Genomic DNA, 21,028 nt, shown 5'->3' with positions numbered 1-21,028 from the left:
ATACATACATACACACATATACACATACATACATACATACATACATACATACATACATACATACATACATACATACATACATACATACATACATACATGACTAATACAGTGCAGAAAAAGAAAAAAGAAATAATTCGAAGAATACAGACAAAATTAATCAGTGATATTAAAACAAAAAAAAGACTAGATCATAAGGAAAAACAAAAATATTTATCTGTATTCTTTGCGATAAAAGATAAAACGAGCTATCGTTAATAATCTAAATGATTTTAGCATTCGTTTCGTACAATCTTTTGCAAATAATCCGAAAGTTTTATTGAGATTATTCAAGTAATACCGTTGACGGAAATTCTATATCAACAATGTTGCTATTCAAGGTGATGTGATTTTTGATTAACTGTTGTTATGTACACTACACAAATGTTGCTTTGATGGTTTCAGTGTTTCTAATGTAATTACTTGTGAAAGCAATCATCTTTGTTTCTGCTTTTGATAAAAAAAAAAGCAAATCTTTCCTGCGTCGGTGAAATAAGAATCTGTCATAAACTGTGGTTAGTCTTAATGGACTATATCTTGTCTCAAAAGTCGGGGTTTTCTCTTATATAAAAGAAATCAATATTAAACGAGACCTTAAGACGGGGAGCTGGTAGAATCGTTAGCATGTCGGGCGAAATACTAAGCGGTATTTCGTCCGTCTCCATGTTCTGAGTTTAAATGCCGTCGAGGTCAACTTCGCCTAACATCCTTTCGGGGTCGATAAAGTAAGTACCAGTTAGGCACTGGGGTCGATGTAATCGACTTATCCTTCCTCCGAAATTGCTGGCCTTGTGCAAAAATTTTAAATCAATATTAAACAAGACCTTATTTTCATTACACATTATATATTTATATATATATATATATATATATACAATTATAAATATATACAATTATATCGCATACGTTGGTGGTCGTTAAGCAAACGCTCGATATATCATTCATTTTGTTCTCCTTTTGAATAAAAGTTATGCTTTTTGTTACATATTCTTTTCTACTCTAGGCACAAGGTTCGACATTTTTGGAGAAGCTTTAGATCGACCCCAGTACGCAACTGCTACTTAATCTATCGACACCGAAAGGATGAAAGGCAAAGTCGACCTCGGTAGAATTTGAACTCAGAACGTAAGGAGAGACGAAATGCCGCTAAATATTTCGCCCGGCGCACTAAGGTTTTGGCCAGCTCGCCGCCTTCATATTATGTGAAACATTGTTACAAAGATCACAGAATCCACACACACACATATATATATACTTGCATATATATATATATATATATATATGTGTGTGTGTGTGTGTGTGTGTGTGTGTGTGTGTGTGTGTGTGTGTGTGTGTGTGTGTGTATGTGTGTGTGTGTGTGTGTGTGTGTATGTCTGTGTGTGTACATATATATATATATATATATATATATATATATATATATATAAACGCATCATATGCATACATACATGTGTGGTTGTGTAGTAAAAAGCTTGCCTCGTAATCACATGGTCCCGGGTTCAGTCGCATTGCGTAGCATATTTGGCAAGTGTCTTCTACAATAGCTTTGTGAGAGGATTTGGTAGGTGAAAACTGAAACAAACCCGTCGTGTGTATATATACATATATATATGTGTGTGCGTGTGTGCATGTATGTATGTATGTATGCATGCATGTATGTATATATATTTATATATATATATATATATATATATATATATATATATATGTATGTATATATATATACATACATATATATACATGTATGTGTGTGTGCATGTGTGTGGGGGGTGAGAGAGAGAGAGAGTGCGTGTGTGTTCGTGTTCGCACGCCACCGCTTGTTCCTTTGTTTACATATCCGTAACATAGCGATTCGACAAAAAATTACCGACAGAATAAATAACGGACTCACAAGTAATAAGTACTGAAGTCGATTTGCTTGATTAAAGCACACCAAACTCCACCATGTTCGACTTTGCCCTTTTCTTTTTTCGGGGTCGATGAAATAAGTACCAGCTGAAAATGAATCGATCATTCGATTTAACCCTCTTGCCCGGAAATGTCTGGCGTTGTGCCAAAATTCAGAACCAATATGACTTTGTGTATGTGAAAACGTGTCCATTCCGTGTACATGATAATATAAAATATATGTTGGTGAGAATATTTTTCTTATAACGTAACTCAATATGAATGTCTTTCACAAAGCATGTCTATGTTTACAAGGGACAGTTTCACTGTGTGCGGCGATGGCAGCGAATTTATTTTCCGTTTATGCTCTTATGTTTCTGATCTCACTTAATTTATTTAGAACTCATTAAAAAATCTTGTTTGCCGAAAACTTAGTTGTAACGAATGCGTTTGGTTTTATTTATATTGTCGCTTTAGTTATACCGAGGCATGCAAACTGCATGAGCACGCGTTTGTTGTCTGGCTGGTTGGCTGGTGGGTTGGTTGGTTGGTTGGTTGGTTGGTTGGCTCTGTAGTAGAAAACACTTGCCTGAGATGCCATGCAGTGGGACTGAACCCGGTACGGTTGGTAGGCAAGCTACTTACCAAACAGCCACTCTTGGGCTTATATAATATATATATATTTATTATTATTATTATTATTATTATTATTATTATTATTACATATATAATTATTTTAATAAACATGTATTTTAATAAATAAAGTGTTCATTCACTTCCTCAGTGAGGAAGTGAAGTGAATGAATTTTAAATTTAATGCATGAATTGCATAGCTTTGTATGTAATATGAAATAAATTGTGCTCGTTCACTGAAACATACGTAACATTGACTTAACTTCTCTTTCCGTCAATAAAAATTATTAGTCTGTGAGGGTTATCACATGCCTATTTTGATATACATGCCTTGAATTGGCACAGTGCTCCTTTATCAATTGACCGATTTATAACCAATTATCCGTTGGTTATTCGAATACTATGTTAACCAGATTCTTCATGAAGTTCTTATGGAGTGATCGCCTGCAATTTACTTACCCCTCAATTATCATATGATTATATAGGTAGGCGTGCGCGCTTGTGTGAATATTCGTGCACGTGTGAAGCATATATAAATATATGTAAGCTGTAATACAGAGGGACTGAAGTTCACTACAGTTGTTTCAAACGTGTTGTTTGTTGATGAACAAAACAATTACATCATGTAAAAAAGCAAGCGTTGCTTTTGGGGTGAACTAAGAATAAAATTTAACATTTAGGATTTTTCACACAGATAGTATACAAATGCGCATGGTCCCTCCATCTCGGTTACGAATACGTAAATTGTTAGATGGATAGAAATATTGCCATGGAAAATTCATTAGAATGTCAGAGTCTAGGAGCGGAAATATGAATTGTATGAAATTATAATAATATGAAAAGGAGAGGAAAATAATTAGATGAACTCTTCCAAAATCTAGAACGCTCTATACATCATTAGATTATATATATATATATATATATATATATATATATATATATATATATATATATATATATATATATATATATATATTGGAAGGTTTGGAGGTGATGTACAGGAATTATATATTAGAAGAAATAATAAACTACTCAGATATCTGGATGGTTGTACATTTACAGATTTTTATTAATATGTCACATGTTTTATAAATATTAGCGCTTGCACCTATTCTTGTAGGTTCTTCAATATATATATATATATATATATATATATATATATATATATATATATATACACTATAATAATACTCTTGTATTTTTCTCCGTCACAATATATGAATGAGAAGGAAGGGGTGATGGCAAACTGGTAGTGGGAGCAATTCAATTTTGTGTGAGTACATGTGTGTATGCGCGTGCGTATACAAGGGAAGTATGTGAATGTTTGTATCTGTGAACTAACGTTTTTTTTTTCAGTAACAAACGGTGATCGATGTCACATCTCAAAAAAAAACCACTAGATATCATTGACAAGTGTATTAATTTGATTTACCATCCATATTCATATATAGAATACTGCAATTAGCCGTTATTTTTGACGGCACGGGGCCAGCTAGCATATATATATAAACGAGCTAAGGATATCAAGGTATATTTACAGAAGTAGCCATGAAAATATCCACAAACATATAGACTCTTAATATCAGCTCTCAAATTTTCTTAACAATACAACATTCTAGACTAGTTCACATTAAGTTGTATTGCTTCACAGAAATTCTATACTTTGGAAGAGTTCGTCTAAATACTTCTGCCGCATTTTCATGGTCTTCATTCTATTAATTCTTCTGCTTCGAGACTCAGAAATTTTAATAAATTCCCCGTCATTTCAAATTGCAATATTTCTATATGTTAAGCATGGTTCAACAATCTATGTATTATTAACTTACTATTTACGGTTTCAGAAATACATCGCTATTCTACTTTAACACATCTAAATTATGCATTGCTGTGTGTTTAAAAAGGCTGCTTTACAACCACATGATTTCGGATTTAGTTCCACTGCGCAGCACCTTGATTACGTATCTTCTGTTATAGCCCTGCGCTGATAAATGCCGTGTGAGTGAATTTGCTCGACAGAGACAGTGTGGAAGTCCTTAGAATATATATAGACATACCTACATACATACATACATACATATACATACATACATATATATATTTTCAATGATAATAAAGGGTAAAATTAATTAATTAATTAATTAATTAATTAATAATTAATAATTAATTATTTTACCATGTAGTTCGGTATGTTAAAATAACTTTAATCGGTAACCTTATACAAAAATTCTATAATTATAAGCATAATTATAATTATGGTTCAGCAAATTGCTTCACCACATACCGAAATTTAGAAATAGTAGTTAAATACTATTCCTCTACCATAAGATATCTCCCAGACAGCAATACTGCAATATATATATATACATATATATATATATATATATATATATATATATATATATATATATATATATATATATATATATATATATATATATATATATATATACTCATGTAAGTATATATACAATAATCCCTCGCCATATCGCGGTTCACCCATCGTGGTTTATTAAGCTTAAGTCGATTCCTCCATGGTGCTGTTTTGCATTTATAATAAAATAAATATATACAAATTTCAAAAATAATTTTTAAAAATATATAATACGGTGCTGTTTCTACTTCACAGATTTTCACCTATCGCGGTGGGTTTTGGAAAAATCCGCGATAGTCGGGGGATTACTGTATATACAAATATACGACGGGATATATTTATGTGTGTGTGTGTGTGTGTGTGTGTTTATGTATATGTATATGTGTCTTTGTGTTTGTGTTAGTCCACCGCCACCCACCGCTCTTAACAGCCGGTGTTTGTTTGTGTACGTCCCCATAAATTAGCGGCTCGGCAAAAGAAATCCAAGGAATAAGTGCTAAACTTTAAGGAAAAACTACGAAGTGGAGTCGATACATTTGATTTAACCCTTCAATGTTGTACCCCAGCACGACCGTAATCTAATGACTGAAATAAGTGGAAAAAATATATTATAACAAAATCTGTGTAGAAACACTCTAACAATATTTACAGCTCCTAATACATATATTTTCTGGGACACGGTTGTATTTGCCCTTCTAGGTCAATGTTTTTTTTTGTTTTGTTTTTACAGAATTAGGTGTAAACCATTTCAATTATCCCAATTACAATTATAACAATTGCGATTATAACGTTTGTTACAATTACGAGTATAAGGTTTATATTTCGTTAGCTAAATTACTGTAATTTCATTAGTTATTCGGCTTGGATAGTATTCTTTACTGCTGTGTTCCTTTGTGTCAACTTAACCTATCGTCGTTTTCAAGATCGATAAAATAAGTAACAGTTGAACACTGGGGTCGATTTAATCGATTTTGCCCTTCCCTCGGAATTGCTGGCCTTGTGCAAAAATTTTAACTCATTATTGCTGTTGCTGTTGTGGTTTGTTTGTTTGTTTGTTTGTTTGTTGGTGTTGTTAAGGCGACGAGCTGGCAGAATTGTTAACACGCCGGGAAAAATGCTTAGCGGCATTTCGTCCGACTTCACGCTCCGAGCACACATTTCGCTAAGGTCGACTTTGCCTCTCATCATTTCGGGTTCGATAAAATAAGTACCAATTGCGTATTGAAGTCGCTGTAACCGAATAACCCTCTACCCACAAATTTCAGGCCGTGTGTCTACAGCAGAAAGGATTGTTGTTGTTGTTGTTGTTGTTGTTAAGGTAGCAAGCTGGTGCATTTCGTCAGTATTTATGTTCTGAGCTCAAACTCCACCGTGGTCGACTTTGCCCTTCATCAATTCGAGATCGATAAAATAAGTACAATAAGTACGATAAAATGAGTACCATAAGAATACTGGGATCAATTTAATCGACTTACCCCCTTCCCCGAAGATGATGATGGGTTGTACCAAAATTTGAAACCGTTGTTAATTATTGCTAATGGGGTGGCGAGCTGGTAGGATCGTTAGCCCGGTGGGAAAAAAATATCGAGTGCGAGAATCGCACTGAAAAAAACAACTAGAGGAGATGCTTTCCTGGAGTCAAATGGCAGTATCGTTGTCTCTCAGATGACATCCACATTAAAGAGGCCTTAAGCAATACTTTTTTTGGTTCGTATACTGCTTCTCTTTACTAACGATCTGCCAAAATGGCAGTTCGTTAGTAAGGAGAGACACCCAAATAGGAAAGAAGAAAGCAAAGGACCACTGATGAGGTCACAGAAGTGTGACGAAAGAACTCTGGCCAACATGCAATTAATATAAAATAAAGCTGAAGCAAGTGAAGACCAAATATATAGTGCGTGTGTTTTCATTGGCTAAACTGGCAACATGACCATCTCCAAATACAACAATATCTGTTTCAACACACGAATTCACATCAAGAATATTGCAAATCGAATATATAAGCGTATATATATATACATACATATATATATATATATATATATATATATATATATATATACATATATACATACAAATAAATATGTATATATATGTACATACGTGTGTCTACACACACACGCACACACATACAAATATGTCTTCATTTATATACAAATAAATAGTAATATTAGGGAATAAAAATTTATTCCAACCTTACAGGCAAAAATCGGTATAATATTATACCAGGTTTCCTAATATATAATATATATGTATTATATAATATATATGTATATAACTAAATGTATATAGTTAAATTAGTATATAACTAAATTAGTTATATACAAATGAATTTATATATAAATTAGATTAATAATATATATATATAATCCATGTATAATCCATATATATATATATATATATATATATATATATATATATATATATATAGCTCATATATATGTACGTATACATATACATTAGTAATATATACAGGAATGCAGATACCTCACATAGTAAACAATCGAAGTAAAAAAATACCTAAAAGTATTGCGTTCCTTCTACCAACCGAACGAAATCAATATTACAATAAGCCTACACTTGTATAAACATATATAAGTATGGCAGAGTGTGTGTGTTTGTGTCTGTACATATGTAAGCGCGTGTCTTTGTTGTGTATCTGTTTTTCCAATGTATTGGTATATTCGATAATATACCAATAAACGTATTTGATCAGCGTACATAAATAGAGAAGAAACGGTCGTTCGGTTGTGTTTCTAAAGAAGACAATCATTTCTGAATTTCCTCATGTCATTCTACTGTCTTCAGTAGATATAATACTTTCTTACGAAGGTCAATAGGGCTTGTACTTCTTAGCAATTATTATTATTATCATCATCATCATCATCATCATTATTATTGTTATTATTATTATTATTATTATTATTATTATTATTATTATTATTATTATTATTATTATTAAGGTGGCGAGCTGACATAATTGATATCACGCCAGGCGAAATGCTTAGCAGTATTTCGCCCGTCGCTACGTTCTGAGTTCAGATTCCGCCGAGATCGACTTTGCTTTCATGCTTTCGGGGTCGATGTAATCAACTTAATCCCCTCCCCTAGCTGCCCTTGCGGTAAAAATTTGAAATCATCATCATCATCATCATCATCATTATTATTATTATTATTATTATTATTATTATTATTATTATTTTATGTTTGACTTTTGTTTTGCATTTGTACAAGTTGGATCCAAGTCTCACCCAGAGACCTCAAGAGACAACAAGTTAGAAGTTCATGTAGGTGTTATGCCTAGGGTACCATATATTTGGATTTGTACAGTTTTGTTCAAGTGAATGTTTAAAAAACCATAAGAAAATTATGTTTGCTTTAAAATTTGAGATCACATAGACAGTATTTTACGTAGGATATGGGCAGTTCCCATGAGCACTATCTTTTGAACTTCAGCCATTTTGGGGTTTCCTGGTATCTGAGCTAGGTAGTAATCAGCCCGTTTCGCTGTCATTCCCAGGGCACCTACGACAATAGGTATTGTTTTCGTCTTCAGATTCCACATTTTGCTAATTTCTATTTCAAGATCTTTGTATTTGCTCAGTTTTTGGTAGGTCTTGACAGATACATTTATATCAATTGGGACAGTCATATCAATGAGGAGGCATGATTTTTGTCTGAAGTCTTTCAGTATGATGTCTGGCCTATTTGCGTCTATCTTTCTGTCAGTTTGAATGGTGAAGTTCCAAAGGAGTGCAATGTGATCATTTTCAAGTACTGGGGGTGGTTTGTGTTCCCACCAGTTTTTATCATGGGGCAAGTCCAGGTTTTTGCATATTACCCAGTGAATATATTGTGCAGCTCTATCATGCCCGCTGAGATATTATTATTATTATTATTATTATTATTATTATTAGCTCCGCCTTAGCGAAGGCGGAGGTATTGTTTTCAGTCGTGTTTGTTTGTCCGTGGACAAGATACCTCAAGAACTGCTGGATAGATTCGGATGAAACTTTCAGGGATGTTTGGCCTCGTTACTGGCACCGACTGATTAGATTTGGGGATCGATCCAGTACCAGAAAAGGATTCTAGATTATTTTGTTATATTTACTTTACATTGCATGAAGTATTACGATCTTACGTTGGCTTTCAAGTCTTTCTCTGATTATCTCCCTTGAAAACATGTTCATAGTTTCCACATCAGTTATGGCGCCGTTGCTGTTTCCAAAGTTTTATTTTCGTTTCTCTGTTATTAATTTTACTCCCGTCTCTATCGTAGTAGAAACTGATGGAACTATGCCAAATAACTATTTATGCATATCAATGGTTTCTGGCTTTTGTTTTGTACTACGAACTGGCTTCGTGCAAGACAATTTTCCGCGTACTTAGAGAACGTGCGCTCTTGACAAATCATAATAGAGAGCATAATATATAATTTAATTATGACTGATATAATACAAACGTACCTCCCCCGAAAACTCCTATTTGTGGACTTGGTCTAAGGCACCAGACCACGGGGAGCCCCCGAGTTCCGTTTCCGAGACTAGCTGAAGGCCACTGTCTTCCGTTGGCCCACTGATCCAAATACCTGGGGAACAATTGCCAAGGGCCGTCCAAAGTGGCGACATGTAATAGTCAAGGGACCGGACCAGATGGAAACTAACAGACGAATAAGACGTTAAGAGCAACTCGCACTTCCTCCTCCTCCGCCAATTCTTTCCTGCGATAAATGCTCCCCGGCACTTTTAAACTACCTGTGGCCTGATCAGCCATCTCAAGCACCGGCACCCTTCGCATCCATCAAGATGAAGGGGATCGATCATTCGTTACAGATTAACTACTCGATTACGAATTAATACAGACGAATGCAAATGAAATTATTACATTCTGTATTATGCACTTTATTTCTATTATTATTACATTGTGGTATACACAAAAAGGAATTTAGGGTCCATACTATTGTTACAGTTAGCTTGTGGACTTAATTTACAGGTGCATGGAAAAAATTGTGACTCAAGACAAGTGCGAGAAAGAGGCACAGATAGATGTGGTAACTTTTCAAAATAAAACATCCTGTGAGTCGCGATACTCTTACTCTTTTACTTGTTTCAGTCATTTGACTGTGGCCATGCTGGAGCACCGCCTTTAGTCGAGAAAATCGACCCCAGGACTTATTCTTTGTAAGCCTAGTACTTATTCTATCGATCTCTTTTGCCGAACCGCTACATTACGGGGGCGTAAACACACCAGCATCGGTTGTCAAGCGATGTTGGGGGGGGACAGACAGAAACACACACACACACACACACACATATATATATATATATATACATATATACGACGGGCTTCTTTCAGTTTCCGTCTACCAAATCCACTCACAAGGCTTTGGTCGGCCCAAGGCTATAGTAGAAGGTACTTGCCCAAGGTGCCACTCAGTGGGACTGAACCTGGAACCATGTGGTTGGTAAGGAAGCTACTTACCACACAGCCAATATTTTAAAATGTATACTTTTTTTTGCGCGGTCCGGTACCAAGTGATCCACGGCCCAAGTGTTGGGTGTCTCTAGAACAGATCCGACTACGAAGCGAATCTATCGTAAGAATCAACCTACCACCTTCATTTGGCCAAAAATGAACATGCAGATTTTGTCTTTTTAGAGAACATTTTGAAAGAAACTGCATAGTAGGCAACATTGAAAGGATTCAATACCGGTGCTTGCTTCTTTGACCATAACCCTCATCAACTTCTTCAAGCGGAAGTTGGAGACAAAAGTGAGGATGGAGAGAGAGAGAGAGAGAGAGAGAGAGAGAGAGAGAGAGAGAGAGAGAGAGAGAGAGAGAGAGAGAGAGAGAGAGAGAGAGAGAGAGAGAGAGAAGAGAAATGCTGCCTTCCAGTGAATTTTTCAGAAAAGTGAGCGAGAAGGTGAGAATGATTCGTGAGTATGAACTTACTATACAATGAACCAGTTGACTGAAAAATACTACTTGGAGGGAGCACATGCTCTTGGTAGTTAGGGTAATTCTGGAACTGTGGCGCTTCCTGATTAGTTTTTGAAGGGTGTCCTCCTTTTAAGGCATCTCACATCAAATAGTTTTGTATTTTTTAGTTTCCCTGTCTTTTTTGTCATTGTCTTTATTCTTTTCATAAACGATTCTGCATAATCGATTCCACCGTTTTCCCGTGTAATATCCCCTGACCCATTGCTCTTGTGAAAAAAATATAAGAAATCGTTATTTGTAGAACTTTTAGAGCGTTAAACAAAATCTCTTACAGTATTTATTCTAGATCCTTTCGTTCTAAGTTTAAAACCGTCAAAGACAAATATACCTTTCATCCTTTCTGGATCGTTATAATAAATTGCCAGTAAAAGACACTTGCCCAAGGTGCCACGCGGTGAGACTGAACCCGGAATCATGTGTTTGGGAAGCAAGCTTTATTCTAGATCCTTACGTTCTAAGTTTAAAATCGTCAACGCCAAATTTACCTTTCATCCTTTTTGGATCGTTATAATAAATTACCAGTAAAAGACACTTGCCCAAGGTACCACGCAGTGAGACTGAACCCGGAGTCATGTGTTTGGGAAACAAGCTTCTGATAATGACAAAATATAGGTCAGAATTATATGTATATGTATACCTGATGTAAATTATATACATATTAGAGAATGCACTTCTGTGTATTAGTGTAAATCTCATTAGCAAAGAACAATTTATACTTACGACAACTTGTTATCACAAGTTAATTACCATTACACCATAATGTTTTGGGTTTGGGCCCAGAAACAATAACCTTTAAAAAGTTTTAACACGCCCCACTCAGGAATGCTGTCCACACCTATCAGGGCCAATAATCCCTGTTCACACACACACACACACACACATATATGTGTATGTATGCGTGCGTGTTGTGTATGTGTGTGCGCGTGTGTGTAAAGGAAGAAAACAGTATTTGGTAGACAGGGACTGTGGAAATCCGTAATATATATATTTACGTATGAGTGTGTGCCGCGCGTGCGTGCGATTGCCATGCGTGTGTGTGCGAGTGCGCGCGCTTAAGCAAACCAATACCGCTTGGTAACCGGTGTTGGCTTGTTTACGTCCCCGTAATCTTGTGGCTCGGCAAAAAGATATTGGTAGACCAACTACTAAACTTTGAAATAAATAAGTACTAGAGTCGATTTGTTCGACAAAAACCCTTTGAGCTGGTGCCCCAGCATGGTCGCAGCTCAAAAACTGTAACAAGTAAAAGATAAAAGAACAAAGGCATTTCGGCCTTTGTTTTTATTTTTGCTTTTGTTTTCTTTTCCTTGTTTTGTTTTATGTGGCACAGTATAACATGGACTACACTATCCGCTGTGACCATTTTTAAGAGGTGGGTTGTGTTTTGAGTGAGATTTTGCTGCTATTTCTAGCGAGTCGAGCGCGGCCGCATGCAGCCCCCCCCTCCCCTCATTATCTGTGTATTTGTGCACAGATAATGAGGTAGCTATAATTATATACCCAATATTATATTCTACTTTACGCAAATAGCCTCATGCTTCAGTTGAGGGCACTTTTGTGCAAAAGAATATAGACAAACAATAGAGTGCGTTATGTGTGTGTGTGTGTGTGTGTGTGTGTGTGTGTGTGTGTGTGTGTGTGAATCTGTGTGAATGTCTGCGTTTTGTAATCAGTACTAGTATGTGGATGCCGATGTGCACCGATGTGCGCCGAGATTCGCCGATGTTCGCCGATGTACGCCGATGAGCGCTGATGAGTGCCGATGTATGCCAATTTGAAATGTGCATATGTTGTTATCAATACTAAACGTCCCCCGCGTTAAAATCAGTAGACCTCATTTAAAGTTATTACTTCTTTAAACATTCTTGTTGGTCCTTCGTCAAGACAGCGAGGCCTTTTCATTCGCAACTACATTTTCAAATTCCGTCACGCATTTAGGCTTCTCCCTGCAAAAAGGCCTAACAGAATTTAAAATGAGACTTCGAGAGAACTAATTAGTGGCAGGTGAACCAATTTATGTCTATATGTATATATGTATGTAGCTATGTTTATATGTGTTTGCGTGTGTGTATGTATTTACATGAGAAGAGAGAGAGAGAGAGAGAAAGAGAGAGAGAAAGAAAGAAGTCTTTTGTTTTAGTTTTGTTTTGTTTTGTTTTGTTTTTTGTTTTTTTGGCGTCAGAGGTTTGTTACACTGCGATTGATGAGAAACTCTGTGACAAACTACTGCACGATACATGTGTATTGAATACTTCTTTTCTAGATTTTTACTGAACAACGGAATATGTACGTGTGCGTGCGTGTGTGTGCGTATGCGAGTGTGCGAGTGTGCGAGTGTGCGAGTGTGTGTATGTGTGTGTGTATGTGTGTGTGTATGTACGTGTGTGTCTATATAAAAGAAACCAATATATTTTAACTATTTATTTTTCATCTACCTTCTGCACACAAATGTATGTACAAATAATATATGTATGTGTGTGTGTATATATATATATGTATACATATATATATATATATATATATATATATATATATATATATATATATATATATATATATATATATATATATATATATATATATATGTATGTATATATGCATATATATATATATATATATATATATATATATATATGTATGTATATATGCATATATATATATATATATATATATATATATATATATATATATATATATATACATATATTTATATACAGTACATATATTTATATGGATATATATAAATATATATATATATATACATATATATACAAAGATGTATATGCATATATTTATATACAATACATATATATATATATATATATATATATATATATATATATATATATATATATGTATATATAAATATATATATATACATATATATATACATACATACATACATACATACATACATACATTTTTATATATATATATATATATATATATATATATATATATATATATATTCCCCCATATATATATATATATATATGTATCTAATGTGTATACACAGAGACATATAATCATACATACCTACATGTAATAATATTCAATGTCGTGATTGACGGTGGTAAGCGATGTAAAGTAGAAAAACAAAACCAACCTCTTATCAAGCTGATTCTACCCTAACAACCCAGGTTTTGTTGAATATCCTTCTGTAAATAAATCACCCAACAAATATGGATATATATATATATATATGTAAGCTACATTTCCTTTGAGAAAGTCATGAACGTCATACAGATTCATACAAACTCCCTCTTCTAAAATATACGGCTTTTCCAATGTCAGTATTGTAATTACTGCAGTTGTCATTTTTCTATTTATCGTTGCAGTTTTCCTTCTTTTCTTTTTTTTTTCTTCGTGAATTGAATTTTACTGCTGCTGGTGGTGGTGGTGCTGTTGTTATTATTGTTATTATTGTTATTAATATCGTTGTTGTGTTTCTTGTTAATATTGTTGCCGTCGTTGCTTTACAAAAGTAAGCAATATAAAAAAAAATCAATATGATATGATCTAGTACTATTTAATGATATACAATATTATATATATATATATATATATATATATATATATATATATATATATATATATATATATATATATATATATATATATATATATATATATATATATATATATATATATATATATATATATATACATATATACATATATATATATATGTATATATATACACACACAAACATATATATATATATATATATATATATATATATATATATATATATATATGTATGTATGTATGTATGTATGTATGTATGTACGTATATCCATGACAGTGATTTTCAGTTTTTTGCCTGGAATAGCTTACGCAGACTGATTCATTAAGTTCTTACAGACGTAACTTGGAAGTCACAGTCAAAAAATTATAATAAACATTAGACTTTACACCTGTATTGAGTCTTTTTTCTGTTACAGTTTGTGGTTTTTATGCATTTAAAAAAGTTTTTACATACATACATACATACATACATACATACATACATACATATATATATATATATATATATAATATATATATATATATATATATATATATATATATATATATATATATATGTATGTATGTATGTATGTATGTATATATATATGCATATATATGTAATTATATATATAAGTATACATATATATTTTATATATATATACATATATATATATGCATACGTATATATACAATTATATATATATATATGCATATATATATAATTATATATATATATGCATACATATACATTTTATATATATATATATATATATATATATATATATATATATATATATATATATATATATATATATATATATATATATATATATATATATGCATACGTAGATATATAATTATATATATATGCATATATATATAATAATATATAAAAATGTATACATATATATTTTATAGATATACATATATATATGCATACGTATATATATAATTATATATATATATATCTTGAAAGACGAAATCTATCAGTTCATCATATATTGTGATATTTAACCAAGACTTGGTTTTAAAAGCCTCTTAACTTATTGTCTATATTTTCCCCGATTTTCTTTAATTGTTATTTAAATTGAATTTTATTAAACAAACGTTTTTTAAAAAATAAATAAATCTTAATTCACTTTGTTCCTTGTTATTTGTTAACTGGGGAGAAAAGCCAAAATGGCGGAATATCCTGTAGCATACGGGTTGAATACATTAGCAAGCGCAGTTCGTCAAGCGGGATTGTATCCGGCGCAGCTCTTCTCTGTACATGTTATATTCATGAAAAGATTCGAGCCCATCAAAACAAAATTTGATAACTATTGAGCCAACAAGAAATGTCCTAAGTGGTTGATAAGAAGACTTGCTAGAAATATCAACCAAATCTCCCACATTTTACAACTTAGTCACTGTAAAAAGATAGAGACGTGGAATGGAACATTGTAGAATGTAGTCCTAGGCATAGTATTATGAATGAATTCATAAAATTCAGAAAATTCAGAAAAAAAGGACTGGAATGCTTTTGATAAATAAGCTTGCTCCATTAAGTCTGAACTTGAGTTACCTAGGAATTAAAATTTGCCTATTTTACAATGTTCCAACTGCTTCTAGCAAGAAGATAACAATACCTATATCATCTATTTACTGATTAATATGCATCGTAACTCTTCGTTAGTTTGATGTGGCAACATAGAACGCGTTTTTATACTTGCTTGTTGTTTTTACTCAGTGGATTGTAATCATGAGTCATATAAGTGAAGCTCAGTTGTCTCCAAGCACTTATAAAAGTTCCAATATGGTATAATAAATCGAACCAAAAATTAAAATCCAGTCAAAATACTTAAACTTTATTTTCATTTTTCGTAAAGAAAATTCCTCACTAAGTGAGAAAAGCTAGGGTACTTTACGGTATATTGGTTATTTTTGGTCGACATTTGTAAACATGATCATTCAAGGTAATTAAACTGTAACATTAATCGATAATATGCACAGGTTAGATGTAAATATGATCCTTCGAAGTGATTATTGTGATTATAATATATAGTATGTACATAGGTCAATATTTAGGATTTCGTGTTCTCTATTCGGTGAAGTATGGCTTAGGTTTATTAACGCAGTAAATCTAGTGAAACCAATCCTGTTGTTGATGACGTTGTTGTATAGATCGTAGTTGTGCCGGTGGTGGTGGTGGTGGTGGTGGTGGTGGTGGTGGTGGTGGTGGTGGAATTTGAAGAAAAGAAATTTTAATAAAGTTGACATAACTGTTGCACCACCATGAAGTGCTACCTCATGGTGGTGACGTTGCTGCTACCGTTTCTGGTGCTGGCGCTAGTGGTAGTGGCGACAACGAGGACGATGATGATAATGATATTTTGATGATCTCCGGAAGTCTGTATTAGTAAGCCAGTACTAAGTTCTCAACTTTGGGCTTCATTCTTTTATTGTTAATATCGAACGCTAGAAGGATGCGCGGTTAGAAATTTGGGGCTTGTAGCGATGGACGTGAAATTCTGTTGAGCTTAAAATTTTCTTCTGTTGAATATGTCAGAACAGAGTCTAAAAAATCTTAAAACATGAAATCTTTTCGCATCGTCCTTACGGTGGTAATATATTGGTTTCAAATTTTGGCACAAAGCCAAAAATTGCGAGGGAGGAGATAGGTCGATTACATGGACCCCAGTACTTAACTGATACTTATTTCATCGACCTGGAAGGGAGGGAAGACAAAGCTGACCTCGGCAGAATTTGAACTCAGAACGTAAATACGGACGAAATGCTGCTAAGCGTTTTTCACGACTTGCAAACAATACTGCCTGCACGCCGCCTTACAACGGTAATATATTAATGACTGGACTGCATTCGCTATCTACAATCCTCCTATTTGCAATAGATTCTATGATAGTTAATTAAAAAATCATATTAGCATATGGATGTGCAGTTTATAATTTCTGTTTCCTTGAAAAGATCTGCATTTTGCAGATAATCTGGCAGTATTTTCTGTTGAACGAAACCATCTATAGTACAGAATATATTCGATGTTAAATGCTTGCTAACATAGTGTTCTAAGCTAAAAAAGTAATTTTTAAACAATTAAGATTAAATCTTTAATGAGAAGACGAGTCATTAGCGTTAATGACAGTTTCATCACGGCAGGTGAGGGAGTCAAATCAAGATTTTAAATTGATAAAAATTAAATAGAGACAACATACTGTGAGAAGTGTGTCTGGCGTTTGGCGTGAATATTGGCAGACAAAACTATAATTTTGCAAAATATCACCAATAATGGAAATTCTGCCGATGTCAGTGGAAAAGCACAAAGAAATGTGGATAACTTCTTTACATATTTTGAGCATGTGTGTAATAACACAGAACATAGAGAGGAAGTGCTTAAAGGTGAGTTATCCGACTGGATAAGCTATTGATTACATTAGCTGTTTAGACTGTGCGTTTATACTCTAACTTCTCAAACGGTTTCTTAGTTTTATCTTATTTGGACAGTATACTTAATTCGAATGGAACATGAAGAACACAGACAAGCATATCCAGTACGTAGAAAATATATTTCATTATGTTGACGCCATCAAAGCTAAAATAGTGTGTGTTACTTTTTCAAAACTCTGCATCTGAAAATGTTATCAGAGTGGGTAGAACAACTGAGATAACTCAAAAATACCAGTCGTTGTTGTTGTTGTTGTTGTTGTTGTTGTTGTTGTTGTTGTTGTTGTTGTTGTTGTTGTTGTTGTATAGCCCCAAGTTACATCAGACTGTGTAGATAGAAGACATTACAGCCATTACTATCTGGTCGTTTTTGTATATATAAAACTACTGTGGCTAACGTGTCTGTTTTGTTTATAAGGCAGTGGGTTGTGATTTGAGAGAGATCTAACTCCTTCTGGCAGATTGAATGACTACACAAAAAATCTCTCGCTGGTTTGATGGCTTACGAATCACCAATGCTAGCATGACGTCACAGAAAGGCATGAAGCAGTTGGTAGTGGCCTATGTAAAATATAACGAAATTTCATTTTGGAACATAATTTCACATGAAAATCTCTTTATGAAAACAAATTACAATCGTGCGATGTAAATTGTCAACTATTGGTGTCAATATTAGTTAGATGGGCCATGTTCTCAGTCGATACCAGAAATGCTTGCTCGCATGGATTAACGGGCCAACGAAGATGCCTCTAAGCTGTCGTTAGCCTGCTAGACGTAGTCAAATACATTCAAATCATACCTTGTTGTCTCTAAAAAAATTGATACTTCGGATGATATAGTCTGAGGTACACTATCCGTGAAACAAAGACTGGGTAATAAAGGCTAGAATCATTTTAAGCTAAACAACAACGACAATAATTAGTAAGATGAACTTTTATCGGGGCAATTTCGTTAGGTCAAGAAAATATATTTTGATCATTTTTATAGAGGTACTGAAAACTTATATCTTCTTTAAGAATAAAATGTAATAAACAAATAATATACAATATACAGACATACGCGTAACTATTTTATTTGTGTATGTGATATATCTGTGCGAGTGTGTTTGTATGTTAGGTTCACATACAAGAAATGTATTTCGATAAAGATAACATCATACAGAGGCATCATGAGCTATCGTGTAGTAGTAGTAGTAGTAGTAGTAGTAGTAGTAGTAGTAGTAGTAGTAGTAGTAGTAGTAGTGGTAGTAGTAGTGGTAGTAGTAGTAGTAGTAGTAGTTGCTGTTGTTGTTGTTGTGAAAATATTTTTTATTGGTTCAATGATCTTTTAACAGAAAACCAAGGACATCAACCGCCAGTGATATTACGTCCAAAACCGTCCAGTCTGAAGGTAATTTTACTAACATAAAGGATACTGAAGTCCTGATATCATTATAGAAGAGTTAATAACATGGTGATCATATGTACAATAATTGAATGCAGGGGTCAGTTGAAGATTTTAAGCTTCTGGCACAAACGATCGTTAAATAAATTGTTTTAGACAGCATAAAAGGGGTTTTGTATAATCTGTGTAATTTAGCTGTCTGCAATTGAAACGGTAGTTCACAAAAATAACCACTGAAAGCACAATCTACTAAAGACTGAACACTGACTCTATAAAATTTATTGAAACCGTATGCTTTAAGCTGCAAATTCTTACACGTTTATGAGTCAGCAGGTTATTATAAACGAACACTTAAGTGCGAATATAATATTTAATGTAGTGAGCTAAAAGAAAAATGAAACAGGTAATAAAGAGACAAGTTAATAGTATTAATCATAGAATGTTGTCAAAAAGAAGATGAATTAATTCTGAAACCTAAATTTATCAAAAATTCAATCATTGGAGTGAGGCACGCTGTGCGAAGTGAGTTTAATCTTCGGTAAGATGACAATTTCTTACGTTTCGATATTGTTACAGCTCTTCGGCGATGCGTAGACTGTGAGTGTGTATGTGTGTGTGTGTGTGTGTGTGTGTGTGTGTGTGTGTGTGTGTGTGTGTGTGTGTGTGTGTGTGTGTCTAGTATCGTAGTATCTACCAGATCTTAAAATGACTGAGAGAATACAGTCAGTCCTTCCGTTATGGAGGCATTGCGATCCTGAAAATATCACCGTAAAGTGGGATTTCGTAACGCGAAATGTATCTTGACTCGACTGCTATGTAATATGGAATTCAACGGGAAATTTATTTCACGTTACGTAATTCTATGTTACCACGATATTTTCAAGACCGCATCGCTTCCGTAATGTGAGGATGCCTACACAGAAATTTTGGTTAAAAACTATTTCATTGATTAGGAAACGCGGAAACCGGAGAAACTGATAAATTTGGCTTTCACAGACGACCTGACGTTACTAATCTCCGACAGAGATATGCTGCTAGCCATGACAGATAGCCTATATAGATTGGGGGCGAAAACCGGTCTGCCGATTAGCGCTGAATAGACCAAAATCATGACAATTGGTGGAGCTCAGATACGAGAGCGATGCAGCAGCCATGTACGCTTCTGAACCAGGAAGAAGACAAGGAAAATCGCTTGAACCGAAAATCAGGAACGAATGCTTGCACTTGAGAGGACTTCACTAAAGTCATCTAGCGATAAATACATGAAGGGCATCTACGTAGTTCCCGTCCACCAAATACTCTCACGAGAAGTTGGTCGACCTGAGACTATAATAGAAGACACACTTGCCCAGGGTGCTGCGGACTGGGACTGAACTCGAAACAACGTGATTATAAAACAAGCTTCTTAACTGCACAGCCGAATTTCTATTGTTCTGTTCATCTATTTGATACTGCTGTCAATGATTGTTTTGGAAGGCAAGAAACAAATGTAGAGACACGAAGACAAATATATAGATATTATTGATCAATGAACATATATGCGCGTGTGTGTGTGTGTGTGTGTGTGTGTGTGTGTGTGTGTGTGTGTGTGTGTGTGTGTGTGTGTGTGTGTGTGTGTGTGTATTAGGTAATCAATACGTCAATACACTAAACTGTGGACACGAGTAAATATAAAAGAATAGCAGAAGCATATTAGATTATTACTCAGAATCTTAAATAATAATAATAATAATAATAATAATAATAATAATAATAATAATAATAATAAT

At 33.8% G+C, this 21,028-nt stretch overlaps 1 protein-coding gene across 4 annotated transcripts in view; it reads left to right on the top strand.

Moving 5' to 3' along the window:
* The window catches only part of LOC106878984 (octopressin receptor), a 257,954-nt gene that overhangs the window by 187,441 nt on the left and 49,485 nt on the right, over positions 1–21,028 (top strand). The window contains exon 4 of one of the 4 annotated variants that reach the window (XM_089365828.1): positions 19,210–19,265. The exons of 2 other annotated variants lie outside the window; for them this stretch is intronic. In XM_089365828.1, the coding sequence (XP_089221954.1) occupies positions 19,210–19,236 (27 nt within the window). In that variant the 3' untranslated portion in view covers positions 19,237–19,265. Of the gene's footprint in view, positions 1–19,209; positions 19,751–21,028 lie in introns of those variants that run through there. One more of the 4 variants, XM_089365827.1, reaches the window with a different exon arrangement.

The sequence above is a fragment of the Octopus bimaculoides genome, chromosome 18, assembly GCF_046866305.1.
Source record: "Octopus bimaculoides isolate indiv1 chromosome 18, ASM4686630v1, whole genome shotgun sequence".
Classification (NCBI taxonomy): Eukaryota; Metazoa; Mollusca; class Cephalopoda; order Octopoda; family Octopodidae; genus Octopus; species Octopus bimaculoides.
Note: the sequence above shows the minus strand (reverse complement) of the source record. Positions and strands in the feature narration are given on the sequence as shown.